This window comes from Colletes latitarsis, chromosome 11, assembly GCF_051014445.1.
Source record: "Colletes latitarsis isolate SP2378_abdomen chromosome 11, iyColLati1, whole genome shotgun sequence".
Taxonomy (NCBI): Eukaryota; Metazoa; Arthropoda; class Insecta; order Hymenoptera; family Colletidae; genus Colletes; species Colletes latitarsis.
The window spans coordinates 21,284,614-21,308,690 of NC_135144.1; the positions used below are offsets into that span (position 1 = coordinate 21,284,614).

The following is a 24,077-nucleotide window of genomic DNA, read 5'->3' on the forward strand; positions in this document are numbered from 1 at the left end:
GACGTTACCGGTTCTTTCTTAATCAAAAAACAATACTATATCACAAAATTAAAATAACAAGAAGTGAAATTTCCATCAACTTTAATAACCATAAAAATCTGTAAATATTATTATCAAAAATGAATTAACAAAAACGTCCTATACGTCGCGAGCAATTTCATAAATATTTATACGGTATCACAGGAGGCTATGAAATATTAATCGCGAAAGAATATTTGAATTTTTCGATCAATCCCACCGTGAAAATATTAAGAAATTAAGTCCTTAATGTTGCTATTTACGGTCGTTGGTAGCTGCTAGTGGATTCATTTGGCGCCCGTAATATGCCATAATTAGCAGCGACACTATCATAAGTAGCGTTGGTACCGAAATGCCAGATTAAATTCCAATAAAATAAGCAGACTGTTCGTTACGCGTAATCATACGCGTAAAATTAACAAGAACTTACATACGCCTAACAGACAATGATAAACTGTGCAACTATACTCGTATATGAAAGCATATACACTATAGTAAACTCTTGATTAACTAAAATTGTTATTCGAGTTTTATTCATACTTCTAAAAATTCAACAAACGTTCACAAGATTTTCTATCTAAATGTGCATCAGATAATCTACGTATCGTATTTAATAATAAACAAACTAAGTTGATTTTTAAGTATCTTCCACTTACAAAAATATTCTCACAATATAGTGTCTCTCTAAAAATCATATAACTTACATCAACAAGTTTTATCCTTATTTGAATATTCAAAAAGTTTGTTTGTACACAAAAATGGGCCGAAAAAATACATTGCGTGAAAGGTCTACTCGTATACCTCTTCTGGAGTGAAAGGTCTACACGTATACATGGTCTGTAGCGACAGCGTCACTCTGAAATACCGACATGACAGACGACGTGTGTAAAACAGCAGTTGGTGCATAGGGAACTGCAGTTCAAGAATTACCCATGGGGTACCAAGTTACTTACGATTCACTCTACAGATACCACCACCATCATTCGAGGAAACCAAACAATTCGATTCCCACCTGGGAACTTCAACTACGACGTTTCCTCTATAAATCTCATCTAAAATGCCTAATACTAAGTAATAAGTTCCCTGGAGAAAAGAACATTTCTATTATATTTCTCTACAAGCAAATGCAATATATTATTTATTTTTCAAACAATAGGTTATAAACTCGTGCATTCACCATAGCTAATTATGAAGAGTCTGCAGAGACGAGGGAAACACAGGAAATACTAGATCCCTCCACAATTTCCGTTGCTAAAACAATCGTTATCCGTTTGTTACCCCAAAGACGTCAGGGTAGAAATTCCCCTCGGATAGATTTGCTGTCGCCCCGTGACTCGAAATGCATAATGTCACGCGAGAAAATTAGGCGAAGCAAACTGCACGTAGGGAAATTAGACGATCGCCCGATAAGAAACGCAACTCGTTAACGAACCGACAGGAACTCCGTATTGCTTTGTTCCGTGGACGTTATTTTAATTACTGTATTTTTAATAGAAATCTACTTATTTAATCAATCAGTTTATATAAATATCACCTTCCCGCGCATATTACAATTTTAAAAGCGTTTCAACCCAAATGATATGTTCCAGGAAAGTTTCGCGAACGCGTAATCAGTAAAATCTGGATTTCATTCGTTGGTAACCGAAATGGAAAATTTCCCTCGCGTTTCGTTACACTCATTAACGGACCTTCCGCTTCATCCGTGTCATTAATTAATTTTTCCCTGTAACAGAAACACTGGGAAAACTATAACGTCAGGAAGAAAGTTTTCACCCGAATATGCTTTGTTTGACGTTATTCCCGACACAGTGTTCGTTCAAAGCACGAAAATATTCGCTAATGAGGAAAGCTTTGACGACGGAACGATTCCAGGTAACGGCAATTTATTGTTAAATAAACTCCGGTTACTATTTGACGAGTGAAATTTTTCATTTGCTCGACTCCTTTACAATGTAGATTTTTAAGCTGTAATTGAGAGACGAAATTCCACGATTCTTCGAACGAAGTATCAATTTAATATGGTAAACTGGCTGAAAATATAAATTTATGTTTACGTTCAAACTGTAGAAGAGTCTATCGGGAAAGTAAACAAGCAAACAGAAAATTCGTGTGTGGTTATGAATTGATGTAGACTCGAAGTATTCCAAAACCTGCAGTATTAATTATTGCGAAAAAGAGAGGAACTAAACTGGATGAAAAAGTCAGTTTTCAACTGGTAAAAATGTTGAATTCCCTATTTTAGGATTTGCGATGTCCTTAAGTAGTTTTATTATTTCGAAACAGTGTCGGACCATAGGTATGCTCCACGTCACATAACTTGGTTTCGTCGCCATTATTCACTCCACTGCGCTCAGAATGCTCCCCCAGGAATCTTTTCTAAGTTGTCGAGCCACACCTCAAGTACTTCGCTATATGTATTCCTTCCACCAAGTATATGTATACATTTCCATACAGATTCCCGCAGTTTACGTGAATTTCAAAGTTCGTACTCAATCATAGCTGCGCGTTATAGTCCTCGAATGTCATCCACAGATACAAATAGTCCCGATGGGTGGAATCGACCAGTCATCGCGGAGTTTTTTCTTGAATAACGTCGCCATCTTGGAAAACTTTACTGTTATCTCCCAACATGGATCTCTTTGTCTATCTTTATTACTGACTTACCAAATATTATTTAAATTTAATTTCAAGAAAAACCTCAATTAATATAGATCTAGCTGATCTTTCAAAGACTTAAGAAAACAAGATGGAAGACAAAGATCTCTTGAACTAAATAACTACTACTATTGTAATGAAGCATTTCTGGCCTCACGTTAGATTTTTGGTAAAGAATTTTTTTCTCGAAAATGCGTAAGATTTCGGGGGTATGTCTATTCACCAAAAATGATTGTAATCGACCCCTGCAGCTAAAAATAATTTTTTCAGAACGATTTGAAATTTTTCAATTTTGTCGAAATATTTCACACCAATTCGAATTTTTTTCTCGGAAGTGCGTAGGAATTCGGGGGTATATCTATTCACCAAAAATGATTGTAATCGACCCCCGCAGCTAAAAATAATTTTTTCAGAACGATTTGATATTTTTTTTCGCTGAGAAATTCCAGATGCTTAAGTAGAACTTTTCCTAATGCCTTCCCAAACCAACATAATTTTGTTATTTAAAGCTCGATAGTCACGGATAATAAAAATAATTATCTCGATATTTTTCCAAATTTCCGTGCCTCACGATTTTTCGTCGACCGTGCGGATGGCGCGATGGAGGACAGAAAAAACAAGTCCTGCCATATGAAGCGTCCGAAAAGCGTTTTATCGGATGGTATCCGCGGTTAAAGGTCAAGCATTTCATATCCAGAGGTTGGCCTCAATGCCACGCGCTAGGTTTTCCCTCGATCGTACGTCCTGGGGTTCCGGGCGCGGGCCAAGTCGTTCGCTAAATCGTCGCCGGCTGGCTTCCGGTACAAAGAAATCTTATGCATACGGGTGAATAATCCCTCCCGGCAGAATGTAATGGCTGCAGTCCTTCGAGGAAGTAGGACAACCAATATTAAATTCTCACGGCGCGGCAAGAAGTCCAACATCATCTCCCATGGAAGGAGCCTTTTTCGCGAACGGGCTCCTCGCAAATATTGACACGATGTTTTCCGCTCGTGTTTCGTGCTTTCACGGTACCGTTCTACTTTAACGAATACCTTCTATCGCGAAAAACTTCATCATCCCACGGTGCTCCTCGTCCTGTTCCGCCATCGCCGAACGGTCGACGTCCTTTTCCATTTTTCCGTTCGTAATCGATGGAAGAACGACCTTTTAGCCCCGAGAGCTGACGTTAAATCTTTTTTTGCAACTTCGTCGATTCGGCGCGAATGGATAAGGGAGCAGGGACTTGTTAGCCGACTGATTCAAGTGGACAAAAGCTGCACAATCCGCCAAATAGGTGCCGTCGAAAGGGACAACCTCCCCCGGTCCTTCATTGTTCCATGTTCTCTCTATTCATTCTCTCTGTTACTTTCCAAGGATCTTGAACGGGATCGACGAAAAAAACGCTCGTTGAATTATTTAACTACGACAGCCGTCGTCGCGTGCAACTATATTCGATTACGATTTACCTTGAACTCGTTTCTTTTCCTACGATTAATCGTCCAAGCTCTTCCGTGTCGCTACATTTTTAGTTTAACCGGGGCAAATGCAAATAATAATTTGTACCCCCGCGTGTCTATTACACAGTTGTGTAAAAATAGCGTGAATATATTTTATTCGCGCGAAACGCTAACGCTAAATTATAAAATATTGCAATTTTAGCGAATTCCTCTTGTACTATTATTTAGTACGCATCCGTTTCGCGAAAATGTCCGTCGTTAAAGCGGAGATAAATTTTATTCCAAGGAGGTATGTCGTAAATAATAAAAAAAAGTTTAATCAATTCTGTTTCGCGGGAGCTTTTAAACGAATTAATTTTAAAACCGGTGCCTCTTTCGCGGGCGTAACAAGGGAAAAATAACTCCTCCTGATAAAATATTCCAGTGAACTTTGGTCGTCGATTCGTTTCGATCGAATTCCGTTCAGGCCCCTATTAATTGCCTTGCAAACTGAGCCGCGTAATTGTTTATCGGTTAGCGAGCGTCGAAGCGTGGGAGGGAAAGTCCCGTCGATTTCTAGCCGCAATTACGGTCGCGTTTTATCCCGCGAGTTTTGTAAGTTCGCGCCCCGAAAAATTTGGCGATACATCGCCTAACGCGTGATTCGGGTTCCGTTCGACCGACGGATCCTGCGGGGCGAAATCAACGAAACGGAATGACGTTCCAGGAATTCGAAGCTCGGAGGGGATAACAATAGAAAAAATCAGAAGCAACGTCTGCCGTGCGAACGAGCAGTGTCGCAACTATGGCCTAGATTCCGCCCCATTCGCGATTTCGACGATAGAGCCCGTCGATTAAAATCGCTAATTTGCTTTTGTTTCCCCCCCATTCCGTCCCCTTCGCACAAACTTTCACCGTGAATCTTCTTCTGCGTTAGTAAAGTCTCACGAGAATTTTACAGATAACGTAAAAATACAAGTGGAATGCACTTGCTACTTGTCGACAAATGATTACATGTGATCATCAATGGTCAGCAGTTAACAGTGACGATTGTTTGGTCTACGGAAGAACTATTTCGTTTGGTTCTGGACTGTTGGCCCAGCCCTCAACCTCATTATTGACCATCGAGGATCACAAACTAACCATTGCTGACCACCGTTGACCATAATATAGCTAATGTTGCTCATCTATGACCACAAACTAGCCATTGTTGACCATCGAATTACCAATGTGCCCTAAAGCCATTACCAAGTCGAAGATTAGAGCCTTCTTAGAAGCATCCCCTCAAAATTTCATGGTAGAGTGATGGATTTTTTACGGTCGTTAGAGAATTGGTAATGGTTATGTGATACTAAATTCTACGATCTAGAAGGATGGGGAAGAACGTCTCTAAGTTCGGTTAGAATGCACCGACTCCACAGCGAAACATGTGGTCTCGCGTTATCCTGCCCGAAACCGGACACGTTATCCTATTGGATAATTCAGGCCGTTTCTCCCTAATTGCCACATTTAATTCTTACAAGCGCAACATAGATCCTAATTTATGCTCTCTGTATTCGGGAAGTGCTTGCTACTAAAAATTCTCTTCTACTCTCCTGAAAGCACGATCTCTTCGCGAACGTAGACCAAGACTAATAATAATAAATAATAGTAATAATTCGATTGAAGGAAAGTAAGTAGAAAAATATGTAGTTCGAAAATAGAATCAATGGGAAAAATTAAGAGGCAAGAGGAACAAAAATAGAATAAGAATGCGTTCGTAAATTGCTCGTTTATAAGTGAATCAGCGATCACGATTTTGTCACTTGAAAGCGGGCACTTCGTTACCCAACGCGGAAATTGGATTGAATATTTCCGTTTTCAAATCAACGACAATCCGTGGATCCGATTTTGATAAGTAAATATGACAAATACGCTCGTTATTATAAACGTGGACGAAGCACACTGGTGTGCAAATGGATATCGCTGTCGGGGAATTGAAACGCAATGATTTCTAAAAAATAATTTCAACGGAACGGGAGTTTTAATTAAGTGCTTTTCCGTCCACGTCTTCAGAAATAAGTAATTGTTTCGCTACGCTGTAGAAGATAATTAACTGGAAATTTGAGGAGTTTCGGTTGAAGGGAATCCTTTAGCCACTCGAAGAGAAACAAAAGGACGTTAAAAGGATTGATATCTACGGGTACAGACGGAACATTGTATATACAAGCATACCGGGTGATCCATTGGATTAAGTAACTACTTAACAATATCTCACAGACTACAGTTGGACGTGTTTATTAAAACATAGTTTCGATTATGAAGAAGTAGACACTGAAAATATAAGAAAAATAAACGTTAATTCAATATTAAACTCTTAAAATCTTTACGATGATTAGATAGTCTAATTGAGTAATCTCTTTCGCCAAGTAATTACGATAATGATCCGTCCTTCTGAGTTTGTTTCCGTTTTTATAATCTAATTGGTGTCGCGGACGCGAAGTGGGCTGAGGCGCCTTTTGTGATTGGGTGAGAGCCTCGCGCCCCAGCGGTCCTTGCGCTTAACTTAAATTCCTTTGTTGGGCGCTAATGGGATTAGGTTAACGCCTATTCTGACCCCCGAGTTTATAATTTAAAAGAGGATTCCGATTTGCAGGCTTCGAAAAGATCCACATTTTTCGTTGTATTTCGTAAAATCGTCTCCCAAATAAATATTTTCTGGCACGCGTGAAACCATTTATGGGAATATTCCAAAATTTACTGTACCAAAGACTAACTTATTTACAATTTATTTGTTTGTAACTACCTGCTCTAAAAATCTATTTGACCCAACTTCGAAACTATCGCTTTGGACCTGATATTTCATCGGTTTCCGTGCAATGAAGAAATCACGTAGCGTGACCAAATAGGAAACAGGTGTTCCAGTGACCACAGAAAGGCAACTAATGATACTTGGATATCCTCAAGTCTCTAACAACCTGTTGTGAAGCAATTCTTTGTTCAAGGTCCGCTCTCCACCAACAAACACGGTCGCGAACGTAACGTCGTCAACGAACGACGCTGTCGATTGTTTACGGCGTTGAACGCGAAATTGTTGAAATTTAAAAGTTTGAATCACTATAAAACACGTCGCCATCCAACACCCGAGGGAATCGTCGAAAAGATCGTTCCCACAGTCGCTTAAAGTATAAAATACGCGCCTTTGAAATACGTTCAACTTTTTTGCGCCAGAATTACATTAAATTTTCGAGATGTTTCTCTCGCTGGTAGCGTTTCGCGTTGGCCTTATCGTTCGTTATACGACCGATATAATTTCACGCCCTTTTATACGAGATTCATTTAGATAATTATCGTGAAAAACGCATGAAATCGGTCCGCTAAAAGTACAGAAAATAATTTCGAAACGTAGAATCCGGAATTTGACTTTTTTTTTTTGAGAGACCAAGTAACGAAACGTAAACTAGCGTAGTTTGAAACAAGAGTTTATTCCGTTTTGTATGAAGAATTTTCGAGCAGTCTCGAGAGCACGAACCACTTGGCGAATAGCACAGAGGAATCTGAATTCGTGGTGATTAATGAAAGGAAATCTCTGGTTCGAGGATGTTCACACTCAGCAAGCGTTTGCGCTATGTGGAAAATCTTCGTTTAAAACGTTTGGCTCTCCGACTTTGTGTACACACGCTTCACCGCTGAATTCATGATCGATGCTCGATTCTAGGAGCTTTGTATCCGTTTAAAAATATAAGTAAAAGCTGTTAACGTAAACACAAAAATTTAAGGGGAACAGAAGCGATGCTAAAATTAATAGAAGAAGATACGTAAATTATAAATGGACAGCGATTTCATAATATTCACGGTGAAACGTTGCTTCTAATTGATCCGAAAAATTTCATTTACAATGTAATCGGTGAATCGAATAACCGTATACCGAAATAAAAGCTTTCGCGTCACTAATACTCAGTGTTATTGCATGAAATAATAATACGATAAAATTATGCGTGCCGGCAATTCCATCCTTGATTGTTTGACTTAATACGTGTCACAATTATAATTAGATATCGGGAGATAAATATTACAATAATAATAAAGCAAAGTTAAATGGAACTGAATTCGCATTAACGAGTTAAACATATCTGAATTTACAAATAATTATTTTATTATTAGCTAACGTCTATTTTTACCTTCCATATTTTCCATTCGTTAATTATTGTCGTGTAAATATAATACCGTGATTAAATAAATATAATTATATGTGTATTTTATTATTTTATACGATGTAGGTAAAATGTTGGACATCGATTTATCGAAGCTCATGAATTGAGATAAAAGTTTAATTTATAATTTATCGTATTGGAAAAAATAAATTTTTGTAGAAAGTTGTACCGAATTGGGAAGAGACACCCATGTTTGTTACACTGTACCATAGTGCGTTCTAGATACCAAAATAAATGTTCATTTAGAACAAACACCTCTTTAAAGATATTCTAAATCAGGCTGCCTCGAATAGTATGGTACATGTAGCACATATTGTGGTAAATAGACATACACTACCACTATCTGATCATTTATTATATGAATGTTTGATAAAAAAAAATTTTATTGCTATTTTTAAAGAATTAAATAATATATTTTACAGTTTTTACAATAGTGTAAAAATATTAAGTACAACGACTAATTGAATAAAAGCTGTTTATCGAACGTAAATAAATTGACATAATTAGATAGAGTTTTGGTACACAATGGGTAACGCGAGATAAACCAAGTTAGGTTGACAGCATTTAATTACTTTACCAGCTCAGGCGTCTCTGCTTTCCGATCGGTAATTTCCCACTACGACTGATTAGTTAGGTTAGGACGCATCGTTGACGGTTGCACCTACTTCTGTCGATATTTCGTTTCACGAAAACTGTGAACGCGATGCAAGATAGAATAAATAAATTGCCACTGCATAATTATTACACTTTGCATAGCAAAACGAATCTTTCAATTTGTATTTAATTCTCACTTCTAACGTTTAATCACAGAGAAAAGTGGATTTGAAAATCATCTACGTTTCCATTTACATGACAATGATACGATTCGTCGAATGTTATACAATGCCTATTAGGTTCGTATAGAATGGTTACAGTAGGGATATTGAAAGTCTACATCAATTAGAGTATCGTATTAATTTCGTGTTCGACACATTAGCGAGTGTGTGTGCACCTGTAATTAGATGAACGCGGCTTCACATATACCAAAGACACGGTTTGATAAATCGGGTCGTATATTTTTGTTCACAACTATCAATATTTACGATATAACGTTTAAAAAATGGATATTTCGCGAGACGTGGCTTTTGTAACGACATTTTAAGAAGGTTACCGCCGCCATATTGTAAACATTGCCCGTCTGCGAGAAGCAGGCTGACGAGTCTTTATATTCCCTAGTTTACAGTCTATTGGCTCTAACTTCGCATGCATTGTCGCTATTGGCGGAGATGACTCACCGATCTCCGTCACCGACCAATGACGACAACGCACGTTACGACATAGAAACCAGAGAATTGTAAACTTGGCAAGAGTCTCAACGTATCAGAGTTTTTACGTTTCATTAATATTTAGATTCCGTGATTCAAGTTTTATGCAATTACTACCAGCAAGAAAAGAAGTACATGTTATTCGCGCGAGAGGGACGGTAAAAGTAGACCAAGATACCATAAATCTACGAAATCTGTTTGTAAGTACCATTCTAACCAAACATTTAAAAATTACTACGAATATTCCTGCCCGTTAATAGCATTCTTACTGTGCATTTTAAAAACTCACGAGGCACGGCGCAGCGAGGATCTCTCAATGAAGCGTTCCCTCCACAAAAAGAAATAATCGTCGGAGCGTAAAATTCTTCGGTAGGAGCAGTGGAAGGAGTTGGCGGGTTAGCGATTAGGAATTCGGTAGCGGCAAGGCGCGCCACGCGGTCGAGCAGAGGTTGAAGTTGCAGGGGAAAAAGCTTAATTCGTAGCGCAGGACTTCCCACCACCTTTCCGCGTTGATGCAGAGACTGTGACGGTTCCCTCGTATCTACACCCACCCCGGACGGGACGAGCTGCCGGTGGCAAGCAGTCGGCTTCCTTCGTTGGGACATGCGCAGCGACCCGCGGAACGACAGGTGCGCGCCGTTCGCCACGAATCGCTTAGTTTCGGGTAAGCGTACGAATCGGTCGTATCGCGTTCGCGTCGTCTCGTCTTCCCGGCACGTCGTTGCTGGTTCCCTCTCTCTCTCTCTCTCTTTTTCTCTGTCTCTTTCTGTAACGCTCGTCGGTCGGTTGCGGTTTTTCGGCCAGACGCATTCGACGCTACAATCGAAGTCGTTCCGTGACAACGTATCCGACGAACCTAACCAAAAACCGACGCGCGACGGTTACACTCGGGATCGTTCCACCGATTCCCACATAGGAGAGATCCTTCGTGTCCGCGGTTGTCGACGCCCCTAGGTGCCCGACTTTCTCGGTTTCTCCTTGGAATCCGTCTCGTTCCTTCTTTGTACCGCGACACCGCGCGACCGGCACGCTGGCCCGCCGTTCTATCGAGCGTGCACGTGCTCCGCGCTTTACTTGTGTTACGCTGACACGCTTTTAGCGGCCCCCCCCCGACGGATCCTGACCGCTCCGAGAGGCGCATCCTTCCGGACCCGACGCATCCGTTTCTCTCGAGGTTCCCAGCGGCAGCTTTCAGCGCCAGGAATCAGATGTCCGACAGACTGATCGCCGACCCCAGCGAGAGAAGCACGGATCCAGCGGTCACCACGGCGACCATCGGACCGGTGTGATTCTTCGCGAACTCTGTTTTCGGTGTGATTGCCGCGTGTGACCGCCAGGAGAGATAGATCACGGTGGAGTGGTGAGACATATGTGGTGCGCGTAGTATCGAATCGCGTTACGGTTTGTTTTCGAGTTCGCCCAATTGTCGAGGATGGCCGGCAGACGGGATTTACGCAGCAGGATTAAGGGGAAGGACACGATCGCCACGATCCTCCTGCTGCTCGTCGTTCCGATCCAGGTTCTTCAAGGCGTTAAAGGTTAGTGTTTTTTTTTTTTTTTTCCAACGACGGAAGAAGCGACAAGGGGGTCAGGGGAGGACACGGATCGAGCGTCGCACGCGAGAAACGTGACTCGCGGTTCGGCCGTGGAAACGGGTCGTGCGTGAATTCAAAAGAATTACGTACCCGCTGGATGTTACGAACACTTGGGAAATTTAGAGGTTGTCGGAGAGGCGGTAAGAAACGCGGAAAAACGCTCGGCGCGAGAAGGGGCCAGGAATGCGAGGACGCGTGTGCACCGATGGTCCGCGATACGCGAAGAAATTTACAACTGGAAAACGAGTGAACACGAGTGGAAAGTTCCTCGAGTGTTCTCAGCCCGGCTGCGCGATGTAAACGGAGAAACAAAAAATACACTACCGAGTTGTCCGCGGAAGGCAACAAACGCTAGTCCTGTCGCGTGTTCCGTGAATATGTTTCACGATATTTGCGGAACTTGCTACTCTAACACCCGGAAGCGTGCAACAACTTGGACTCGTCAGTGATAAACAAGCGCCCAATTGTGTCGCACGGCGGATTTAATACCAGCAAAACAATTAGATCAATTATTTGGAAAGTCGTGTCCAAGACAGTGACAAATCGTTTACGTATTCTACTATTTATCGTCGCGTTTTACAGGCTTTCGATCCCCGAAAATTTGATCGTTCTATGACGCAATTACGAAACTCTCGAAATTTCATCCTCGATGGTAGAATACATAATCATAAATATGTTTCGAGTCTCTTCGATCGTGCTTCTGGATCCTCCTTTCCGTTACATGGTTTAGTTATTCTCAATATTCGTTTGAATTTCGAAACATAGAAAAGTTACGAAGTGATCGATTTTGAATAAAAGACTTTTATTTTTATCGGAATGGGTTGGATGCATTGTCACGTTGAGATTTCAGATCGCTCCTGTTCGACTAGCACAAAACGAATACGCGTGCTTTTATTTCCGTAAACTGACCTAAAATTTTATCGCAATTTTTCGCCCTGCGTTGCGTTTCATTTTTCGGGAGGATTTATCTACGCGGCGAACGTAATCGTTAACGTTATTTTCTATCAAGAAAGGAAGATTATTTTCGTGATGTAAGAATGAAATACGATTTTTAGCGAACATAACCTAATTCGAGAGATAATTTGCTATCAGTATCGAAGTATTAATCCGGTGTGCACGTAGAAATATTTGATTCTGCGAGTGGTACCTTGGAAATGGAGAAGCGTTTCGAATCCCTTTTCGCGTAATCCCGGATCTGCGACTTGGACTCATCGGCAAAGCTTCGATTAACAGATCCTGCTTTAGCCGCGATTAGTTGTTCGATGGTGTTCTATTCGTGGAGCCACAGAGCAAATGCTTCGAATCGATGAGAATAACATTTTGATGTACAGGGTGTTCGGCCAAACCTTGGAAAAACTTTAATGGGAGATTCTAGAGGCCAGAATAAGACGAAAATCAAGCATATCGATTTATTGACTGAGGCTTCATTAAAAAGTTACTAAAAAATTAAATTAAAGAATTTCAAATCGTTCTGAAAAAATTATTTTTGGTTGCGGGGCCTAATTACAATCATTTTTGGTGAATACGCATACTACTGAAATCCTACCCACTTTCGAGAAAAAAATTCGAGTAGGTATAAAATTTTTCGACAAAATTAAAAAATTTAAAATCTTTCTGGAAAAATTATTTTCGGTTACGGGGGTCAATTGCAATCATTTTTGGTCATTAAACATACCCCCGAAATCCTACCCATTTTCTAGAAAAAAATTCGAGAAGCTATGAAAATTCATGACAAAATTAAAAAATTTCAAATCTTTCTGAAAAAATTATTTTCGGTTGCAGGAGTCAGTTACAATAATTATTGGTGAATAGACCTACCTCCGAAATCCTACCCACTTTCGAGAAAAAAATTCACTACGAACGGAACTTTAAACGTTAATAACTTTTTAACGAAGCCTCCATCAATAAATTAGTATTCTTGATTTTCGTCTTATTTTGGCCTCTAGAATTTCCCATTCAAATTTTTTCCACGAGTGGCAGAACACCCTGTATATTCTGCATTGTATTAAATCGTTTCATAAATTCGTTAAAGGCAAAGCCTATAACTTTTTAAACAATTACAAACATTCGGGGAGAAGGTGACGCGGAAGCTCGCGATACGAGTTTCTCTTCGGTTTACCGAAACCTCTTTGATCTTATGGAAGCTTGCATTCCTGTGCTTCCACGCAACACAAACGAACGTTTTCCTCGTGCATTTAGTAACTAAAGATGGAAAGTGATATTTATACAATTTTATATTTATGGATAAATAAGAATCGTTCATCATTTTTTCAGGTAACTCTCAAACAACTGTTTTGATTAATGTGTAACGTGTAGTTTTTGTAATATTTTTTTACATAATTGTAAATTTTGTTACCACCCGAAGACGATTGAAACTAAATGCTTGCAAGATCTATCTTCTGTTTAAAAATAAAAACACGCAAAATGGTTGGTAAGTTTGATAAGAAGCGAGGTTCCTCGATCGTTTCTTCGTTATCCTAATTTTCGCAACCCAGTTTCGAGACGCGGCGAGCACGAATCGCAATTGTAGCAACAATTCGTCCAGCAGCTCGACGCTACAAATTAATATTTGCATACAGTGGGCGGAAGTAAGCATACGCGCGTGAAATCGAAACGAGAGGAAAAATAAGGTTTCCGTGTTGGGAGTTCTGAGAGGTCGTCGCAAAAAGTTCCCAACAAGGTGTCCCGGAAAGTATCGCGCAATTCAAAACTTCAATTTATTCACTCACAACCGCGGCAAAAACTAATTCCAACTATCATCATCTGTGGCGGACGTGTTTAATGCGTCCTTATTTTCTTTAAATTTTGTACGGTCCATTCCATGATTACGTTTGTTCGTTTCTATTTTCCGTAGGTTTGTGGTAAATTTTTTGAGACCCACATGGATATTAGTAAAATTTCATAGTATTTCTAATCTGGGCTCGAATGTCCACGAGACAGTATGCAAAAATGATACGTTTTTTTTTAATGCAACTTTTACGAATATACTTGTGAGAGGTTTCCGATTAAAATAAAACCAAACACGATATAATTTGTTTTTAATCTATTTCTAATAGAGCATAAAAATTTTTAAACGTTAATAACTTTGTAACGAAGCCTCAATCAACAAATTGCAACAATCAAAATTTTAATCAGAAAAACCTCACAAGTGTATTGGTAAAGATCTTATTAACAATAGATATCGAATAAATAAGTTTCACATTGTGTTATTTTTATTCTTCGTTCGTTGTTCTTTTCTACGTTCGGCAAGATACAAAGTCGAACGTAGTCGGCTCCTGTCTTTCTGGGAACCGAATGTTTTTACGACTTCGAGACTGTCAACAAAATTTCCCCGCTCGGATTCGATTTCTTTGAATTCTTCCTTTCGTTTATTTTCGCGGAAATATTTATATTCTTTTCAACAGCGGGCACGGTCGATCGCGAGACGAAACCGTAAAGGCTAGTAGAACAGAACAATGGCTATAAATTATTCTTGACCGTGGTAAAATAATTGTACATCTGCGGGCCGCGACACGGAAGTGAAGTGCAAATTGGTCCTCGAGCAAAAACGAGTTTGACGTGTCTGATCTATGGTCTTCAGCTATCGTTCCGAAAGCAATTGTATTCCTCTGCAATAGCATGCTGGCCCTTTGAACGCAACAAATTTCATTCATCCACGTTTGACGTCGTCGTCATTATTGTATCAGCTTTTGTTCGAAAGAGGTGACGTTGGGACGGAGCTAGCCTCCCGAACAGTATATTGAATTTATAATTAGAGTGTTATAATTTTGTTTCCCGATAATAGCGCAGTAACATCGAAATTTCGATCGTTGTACAACTAATATCTAAACATCGCACAACGAGCTTTCCATTAATGTATTAATACACGAAACGTTGTTATAACGAGCATGAATATACTAATATCAATAAGCATTTCAATTCGAAATGCATACTAAATAGTACAATGGTTCGAAATAGACTATACCATTAATGGGAATATTTAGACGCGAGTACAACGTAGTTTCTCACGCGGAAAGGAGTTTCAGTTTTTGCGTTTCGTCTTCGAAACAGCAGAATTGTTGGAGAAAGATGCGAAACAACTTTGTTTCCATGTTTTTTCGATGAAAAATATGTCAGCAGAATTCTTTATGACGAATAGAACCGGAGATACAGTGTTTCGAAGTTCGATAGAAAAAGTGCTTCATTTTTACGTTGCCTCGACCAGCGCCATTTTGCACTTTTCTATTCGATCTTTGAAACGTGACATCTCCGGTTTTATTTCTCTCAGAGAGCTCTACGAGAGCCCTTTTCTTATTGAAACAGAATAAATACATTTAGACGATGGAATTCTAATTTAATAATTACATCGAATAACGTATTAGTAAGTATGGTTTATCTCGATGGGCAGGTTTAGTATTTTCTGTAACATCCTAGTCGTACGCTCGCGCATACGTACGAAAGATACTCTTGGCGTTTATTATCCAGTCGTAGAGCCACGCAGGAAATTCTGGGATATCTTGTATCGCACTTGGCGAGAAGTTAATGAACTTTGCAGAATTCACCTTCTTCACGACGCAGCGGAGAAATCGCTGTGCACGCTTCCACGGAAGCGTTCGAACTACTGCGAATAAAATTTCCCCTCTGTTTCTGTATCCAGTGCCTTCCTCGAGACGATTCTGCCCCCGAGAAATAACTCCATTGTCACCGATTGCTGTTCAAACTGGCAGCTTTATCGGCAGCAACGTTTCAATTCATCGATTCGAACGGTTTTCGCGAATAATATTCCCGGGAATACCACGATTTGAAAAATCGACGGACTTGGGTTTGAAATTTAGGGTCTTCCCTGACCCTGGTAAAATTTTTTTGCTAATAAAAACGAAAAATGGCTTATTTCGTGAGGTTCATTTTGCAATAAAAAGTTTTATCAACTCATAGTAAATTATTCTTCTAAGATTCCACTCTTTTGCACGTTTTTTAATTTGTCTTTTAACTTTATTTCTCGTACAAAATTGATAAAAAGAGTAACCAGTGAGCTAGACTTTGCATATCACTGTTGACTCTTGACGCTCAGTTCGACAAGGTGTCTCGAAGTATAACGTAAACGTTAAGAAGGTGCTTTTTAAAAAGTAAATCGAAAATGTGAAGTGAAGTTCCACGAGACTTCGTTTTAAAGAAAATCAATTCTAAATTATAATTTACAATATCACAAAGAATATTATGTAATGGTAATCAGAGACTTTAGCATTCAATAGTTTATAGATATGGAAATACGACCTAGAGAATAATTTATTATTTACGAAAAAATATTAAAGCTGGTGGTCTCCGCTAGTCAGTATTTTCAGTAGTCCGTAAATTACGTAAATAAACGGAATTCAGCAGTAGATTGCATTCATCAACGCGACCCTGTAACATTATCCAATTTTCGTATAAATACAAGAGAGAGATACGTAGAGTTATAAACTTTTAAATTTGTTAATGAAACACGCGCTTGTTCCGCACATTTCTCAAACTCGATTATCTCGAAAACTAAAGCTCGTACAAAAACGTTTCGTTCTACATTTTCCTAGTCAGCAACTGTTCCCCACCACTCTTAGTGGGGGATGGTCTGTTATTTTTAATTCCATTTCGTGTAATTATTAAAATAATCGTCGTCATTATTTTAATTTTGAGTTGCACGCGTGAGAAAAGGAGACTAATTTTTCTTACACTTTATCTCTACTGGGGAGACCAAAAATATTCCGAAACTGTTAAGATTTTTATTTAATTCTAAATATAATTTTTTATTTCAATTGTTTCATCTTAATCCCCACACATTTTTCAAGGGATTTCGACGCCATTTTCTTCCCTCCATCGGAAGCAAAGATAATAAACTAATATCCTTTCAATTTTCATTAACCTTTTGAAAATCGAATAATTTTTTTTTGTCGAATAAGATATTTCATAATAATTTCATTGTACTATACAGGGTGTTCGGCCACCCCTGGGAAAAATTTTAATGGGGGATTCTAGAGGCCAAAATAAGACGAAAATCAAGAATACCAATTTCTTGATGGAGGCTCCGTTAAAGAGTTATTAACATTTAAAGTTCCGACCGTACTGAATTTTTTTCTCGAAAATGCGCAAGATTTCGGTGGTATGTCTATTCACCAAAAATGATTGTAATTGAACCCCACAGCTAACAATATTTTTTCCAAAACGATTTGAAATTTTTTTTTTTCCGTCGAAAAATTTCACACCTTCTCGAATTTTTTTCTAGAAAATACGCAATATTTCGGTGGTATGTCTATTCACCAAAAATGATTGTAATCGACCTCCGCAACCGAAAATAATTTTTCCAGAACGATTTGAAATTTTTGAATTTAATTGTTAATAACTTTTTAACGAAGCCTCCATCAACAAATTGGTATTCTTGATTTTCGTCTTATTCTGGCTTCTAGAATCCTCTATTAAAATTTTTCCCAGGGGTGGTCGAACGCCCTGTATAATAAACTAATATTATAAGTAATAAGAAATAAACTAATACTAATAGACGTTTCTTATATTTTGAGTCGTTATCCTCTTATAGGATCGTAACTTCTGCTTTGTAACTACGCTTCAACAAATGTTATTAATACTGTTTCTGAGCGTCTTCTTGGCATTCAAATTCCCCGCGAATAGAGATACAGTTCCGAATTCTCGCGTGTGTTTCTTGCACTGGCCACTGAAGGCGCGTGCATCGCGGCCGCGCATGCGTGAACGCGTTATAGTCGTCCATCTGCGTAGGCCATTTTCTATTGTTTGTGGACGCATCGTGGCGTCATCATTTATACGTACTTTTTGATCGTTTACAAGTAAACCAATCACGCGTCTGTTAAACCGCGTTCGGTCATTGAAAGGCACGTATTTTGGAACAGTCTGTAGAAATATCTACGCGAAACATAGAGTGCAATGTGGTCCATGTGGACGAGTGGTGTCGAACCCGTTCTCAGAAGTGCGCGGATATTACTTAGTGTCGAAGAATTCTCGGTTGGCACGATCTCGAAGTAAGTTTTCATTTTATCGATGCGTAGTTTTATCTACGAAAATTTAGCCACGCAGAGTTTTGTGGTGCAATTCGGAACAAACGACTCTTGGAGAACTGTTAGCAGTCATTCCTGCATGATCTGGAGCAGAAGTACGCGAGTTCTTCTTTAGTTTTCGAACAATGGTTCTCCTCTTCCCGACGATTCAGCTGCTTTGCTCGGCCTGCATAGAAGGTATACTCAATAGTACTTTGGACATTTCATTTCTTTTTATAATATAACGAACAGCAGACGGTGGAGTTTCACGGTCTTGGTATATCCACCCTTTTGCGATGTTAGCTGAATTACTCGATGTTGTCTGGATAGAAAATACTGTTAGAAAGCAAGCATTATTTTAGCGCTTCGCGGGGATATCTCTCCTTCCCTTTCTGGGAAATAAATAAGTCGAGCTTCTGCTGCTACTTTTCTGCGATATTTAAGTATGGAATTGTTAGCCATAACCTAAAAATTTTAGTAGCTCGTTGTACTTTTATTAAATCGGCTCTAGTTTCTTTTGACACGAGGATCGTTTGCATTTTGTAATGTTTAAGAAAGGCATTTATCGTGTTTTACGTTCTACCTGAATTCTATCAGAATGAAGTTAAAAAAAAGTCAGAAGTATTCTGAGGACGTAAGAAACTATATTTTTTATAGAATATCGTAACTAGATTTGTGAATATTTATATTGGAAATCATAGCTCGTCGAAAGTTTCGGTTTCCAATTATCTCGCTCGATAATATTATCAGTGGAGAAAATTCTAATACAATCATAGACGCGAGCATTCGCTTTAGAGACGTTCTGATCGCGCCACGCTCAGCTGACTGCGCGCAATCCTTGGCGACAATTCTGGGGCGCCATTGCGCGTGGGAGTAGCGTAACCCGTCTTTATTTCCATCGAGTGTTTTCTGCATTACGGTTAATATAATAACAATTCACTGACGTATAATTTTTACCCTGCGTTAACCTCGCCAAACTTTCGAGCAAAAGAACACATTATTTTTACGCAAACAGTAGAACAATTACCGTTGCTTGCGTCAATCTTTCTGGTCGCCATTTTTGAAAAATCCAGTACTCGAGTAACCTTAAGTTACTTATTATTTAAATATTTTACAAGGTTTTTTTTTCGATATTTGGAGAGCATCGATATTTTTGTAAATATTTTTATACTATATTAAACTATATTAACTTGAATTAAGTGTGCAACAATTACTGTCGTTTGCGTCAATCTTTTTGGTCGCCATTTTTCTATATGTTTTGTAATATAAAAAAAAATAAGAGTCCTGGGTTCATTTTTCTTAGGCAAAATCCAGTACTCGAGTAACCTCAAGTTACTTATTATTTAAATATTTTACAAGGTTTTTTTTTTGTAAATATTTTTATACTATATTAAACCCTCGAATTAAGCTTTTTCCATACTCGAGGATATTCGAAGGTCAAGTTAATAACAGTACGATTTCGCTCGAAGGAAAATGGAATAGAATTGATCGTTAGATGTTAAATGACTGCTTGTACGTTTAAATTGTGCCAGGTTAAACCGTTTTATCGATTCTCTAACGTAAATGGCAGATTTAAAAATCGAGAAACGAACAGTGGGTGAGTTAAAACGCCAACTGGGACGTGAAGGATTCGATGGAACGGAAACGCATTCGAAAAAGGAAAAGTATTACGAAAGCTGGGCTCGTTTAATCTTGATGGGAACACGTTTTATGGTAATGACGGGATTAACGACAATGCAAACGATCGCGATCCGGAGGGAACGAAAACGAGAGGAATTTGTAAATGATCTTTCTTTTCAGCGTAATAGGATGCCGGTCGAAAAACTAATAATTTCGAGGAACACGCTGCAGAATCGAACGGTTCTATTCAGCCGTTATTGGTAATCGATAGTGGCAATTATACAGGGTGAGTCACCTAACGTTTGCACCTGAAATATCTTTGTCATTTTTAAAGATACGTCAAATGTCTCGAGGACAAAATTTAATGGTACAATGGGTCTCACACGATGTCAAAAATATTTTTATTTCTATAATTATTTTTTTTTTAAGAAATTGTGGCGTTATGTCGCTGTGGTCTGGGAATTCGTGAGAATCGGGGGGCACGTTTCGTTGGGCCTGCTAGTGGACTCATCAGTACTGTGGACTCATAGTACTTCATTTTTTTTAAATGGAATCACCATTTCGGCTATCCAAAGTAGAATAAATAGTTATTGGTTGTTACAATATTCAACTGATTGTGACTCAAGTATTTACCTTCCGTATCCCACAAATATTCACTCGTAATTAACATTAAAATTTAAATTATTTTGCTGAACCCCTTAACATAAGTCTTATACATTTCCTCCGATCATGAGCTTGAACGACCTTGAATAATTATAGTCACTGAATTCCTAATGAAAGGGATTATCATTGTAGGTGTTTCAAAAAGGGTAATTCCATTTAAAAAAATGACATGGAAATAAAAATATTTTTGGCGTCGTGTGAGGCCTCAAGACATTTGACGTATCTTTAAAAATAACATATTTCAGGTGTCGTAAGGTTAAGCGTAAATATTATCGTGAATATAAATATTAAAGATTGTTCTTTATAATCCCAAGCCTGGATCGAATTAGTTTAACGTATCGGAGGCTTGTTTGTGCTCTTGTTATTCCAAACAAGAGTTTCGAAAGCACCAATCGCGTTATCAATATGCAAGGTGTTTACCTACAGGTGGCCAATAATTTAGGAGGTGATTCTACAGGCCAATATAAGACGAAAATCAACAGCGACGGGATTGCGTTCCACCCCGAGTTATTAACCCGCTAAATATACTCAATAAAGATTCAATTTAATTTTTCTTCGTCAGAGAAAATAGAAACGAAGCTCGTTCGACGTTCTCGCGCGAAATTTAATTGCCACGAGAATGTTTAGAGATAACGTTTGAAACGTCTTGGCGTACTTTCTGTTAGGTTTTAACGACAGTCCGAAGGCATTTGATTCCATTGTTCTTGCGCTCTATTGCATTGTATAATTCAACAATGGATTATGGCGTGGAGTTATACGAGTCATGCATTCATCATTTCAATAATCCCCCATAGATAATCCTGTGCAATACAGCTGGGAATGTCTGACTGGATCAACTCCAAACATTTTCAATTATGTGCTTCGAATAGAGATACAGAAATATTTTCAATATCCGTCAAAGGGTAGAATGTTTAAATTCAGTCGTTATTATTTCTCCGTTTTGTAATAGAGTAATAATTTTAAGAATACTATAATAATTAAAAAAAAGAACAACACTATTTTCCTATATAAATTCTAACAGTGTAATAATTCTCATGAAATTTGTTAATGTTGCAGTAATAATTGAGCTTTTTAAATCATAAGAGTTGGCTCGTGAGACGTTAGATTCGTTTATCTCTAATTGAGCCGGCTCAACTTGGCTACCCTGTTGCTCGACTAGACGTATTTCATCGCGAGAACTCTCTATGATCGTTCCTAGAAGCAACAATACGCTTAAAATAGGCGTCTTCTAGCGGCGACTGGAGCAGCGCGAACTCTAACGACAAAAATAAACGTTCTGCACCTTGGTTGCCCAGACGAAACACGCGAATTCGTCGAACCAACGATTCCACCGAACGTAACGCAATAAAAACTTCCTTTCAACCATTTTACATATTTTTTATGAGCACTTCGAACCAACGTCAAATTCGATCATATTTACGCTCGCTAAGATTATTGAAAATTCTAATTTTTTACCGTTCCAATAGTACGCTTTTAATGGCATTATTTGTAAGAAAAATTAATTCGCAACTTCGCTTATTTAATTTTAAACGGAACGAGGTACAAAAGTTTCGAATTAAATTGTCTCGAGAACGAAGCTTTAAATGTTTTTCCTTTTCTTGGATTTATTTTTCGATCGTTCCTTAATCGAGAACCATTCGTCCCGGACCAACCCTGCGCGTTCGTTACTTTTTTAATTTAGCATCGACGGAACGAATATTTGCATCCAATCCCTCCGCGAATCATAATCATAATCCATCGTTTGGCGTTTCGTTTGAAACATTGGTTCTTTTCCGGGGCCGTGAAACTAATACAGCCATCTGGTCCATCGAGTGTGAATCTTTTCTCATCCGTAAATAACACCTCCATTTAACGTGCTCTCGAGCGAACGCCATTCGATCCTCGATGCGCTTCTTCGTTAACGACGACTTTTTCCGCGGTTTCTTGCGTTTAATATGATCAGATCGCCGCAAAATTACACTTTGCTCGCATTAGTCTCATAATAGTGAAATTTGACGCAATTTATAACGTCCTCCGCCCCCGTTACGATCGTTCGTAGCGCGTCTTTTATTCCTCTTTTCGTCGCAATTCCTTTGGAAAGATTTCAGCATCATTTCGATTTATAAATTTTCATTTTCTCAATTTAATTTTCTAATAAAATTAAACTCCTGGAAGTATAATTACACGAACAATCTTTCCATTATTGCTTTGTAGAAGCTGAGTCTCATAAAATAGATCTCATGCAAGGCCGTCCTCTCGAGAGTTTTGCTCTTCAGAGTTGGTAACGAGAATAAAAGTCGTTTCACACGATCGTAAAGAATACCCAGGGTGCTGTCGCGAGGAAATTCAACAGATGATTTTTGATACAGAGTCGAAAATCAAGAACAACACGAAGATGGAGACATTGTTTGGAAATTACTATAAATTCGCCTGAAACGGTGCAACCCGTCCAGCGTTGGTCCACGCGGGGAAAGCTTAGCTGCGGCGATCAAAGCCGCTGTCGCGTTGGGCCAACGACTTCAAAGAAGCTCCGACAAAATTTACGACACGATACCCTTCAATGTTTGATGAAGTATCGCAGGATCGTGCGGCCACTTCGAATATCATAAATTTCGACGGGGATTCTCTGAGACGAGTCACCTCCCACGACGCTGCCTTTGATCGCCATTGCTTGGGCTCCTCTCGCGTGCACCAGCGCTTATGGTTGCTCCATTTCAGGCGCATTTCACCCATTTTTTGAACGCTTACGATCACACAAATTCAATCGTAATTTTGGGTTCAACGATTTCCTATTTTTGTATTTTGATTCGAGCCTTAAATTTTCACTCGATTTTTATATTCTCTGCTACTCTTAATAATACCAAGTGATGCAACTCGCATAATTTTTATTTTTGTTTCAAAGAAGAACCAGAGTTCTGAAATTCTGATAATATTCGGTGACACAGTATAATTTTTATTTTTATTTCAACGAATAATTGACTTCCTGTTTTTCATTCGCTACATTTAAGAACAATATCTGGTGACCCAGTCTATAAAATTTTTAAAGTAGAACCAATTTGATATTTTTATGAAAAATTTGAAAATTTCATTTCCGTATAGTAAGTGAGAAATGTTAAAATTCGTTCATAATCAAGCCTCCGTCTTTGTTTCGTGAACGAAAATTCGTTAACGGATTATTTCGAAACCGACGGCCGGGCGAGCGAAATCCAGTTTACGAATTAATTTTAAATTTTTATTCGTCGCGCGGAAATAAAATTTTGCCCGGTACGCGCGGTTCGCGAGGAATTATTCAAAAGGAAATATTTAATAGCACACGGTTACGAATTAAAATAAAAATAACACAAATTCTTTGCTCGAGTGTGCCGGCGGACGCAGTATCGAGCCACGGACCGTGGCCTTTCTACGCGGTGTTAAACAAATCTACGTGGATTTATATTATAGCCAAACCGTACATTTACACTACAACCGAAACATGAATTTTAATATACGGGCTTCAATTGGTACAGACAGAAAACATTCTAGATGAAAACATCCGTTTCTCGTCGACGTGAATTTTTTCAAAAATGCACCTTTTTTTTACTTTATTAAAGAAAATATTCCATCTGTCGCCATTTTG

General features: G+C 38.8%; 1 protein-coding gene across 16 annotated transcripts in view; it reads left to right on the forward strand.

Moving 5' to 3' along the window:
- Positions 1-10,065: 10,065 nt before the first annotated feature.
- Nrm (neuromusculin) overlaps positions 10,066-24,077 on the forward strand; it is a 457,462-nt gene continuing 443,450 nt past the window's right edge. For 8 of the 16 annotated variants that reach the window (XR_013080582.1, XR_013080588.1, XR_013080585.1 and 5 more), the window contains exon 1: positions 10,066-11,126. Coding sequence is in view for 7 of the 16 variants with exons in the window: in XM_076776376.1 (XP_076632491.1) it covers positions 11,021-11,126 (106 nt within the window). In the remaining 9 variants the exon portion in view is untranslated. The remainder of the gene's footprint in view (positions 11,127-24,077) is intronic. The other 8 variants (XR_013080587.1, XM_076776379.1, XM_076776380.1 and 5 more) reach the window with 3 other exon arrangements.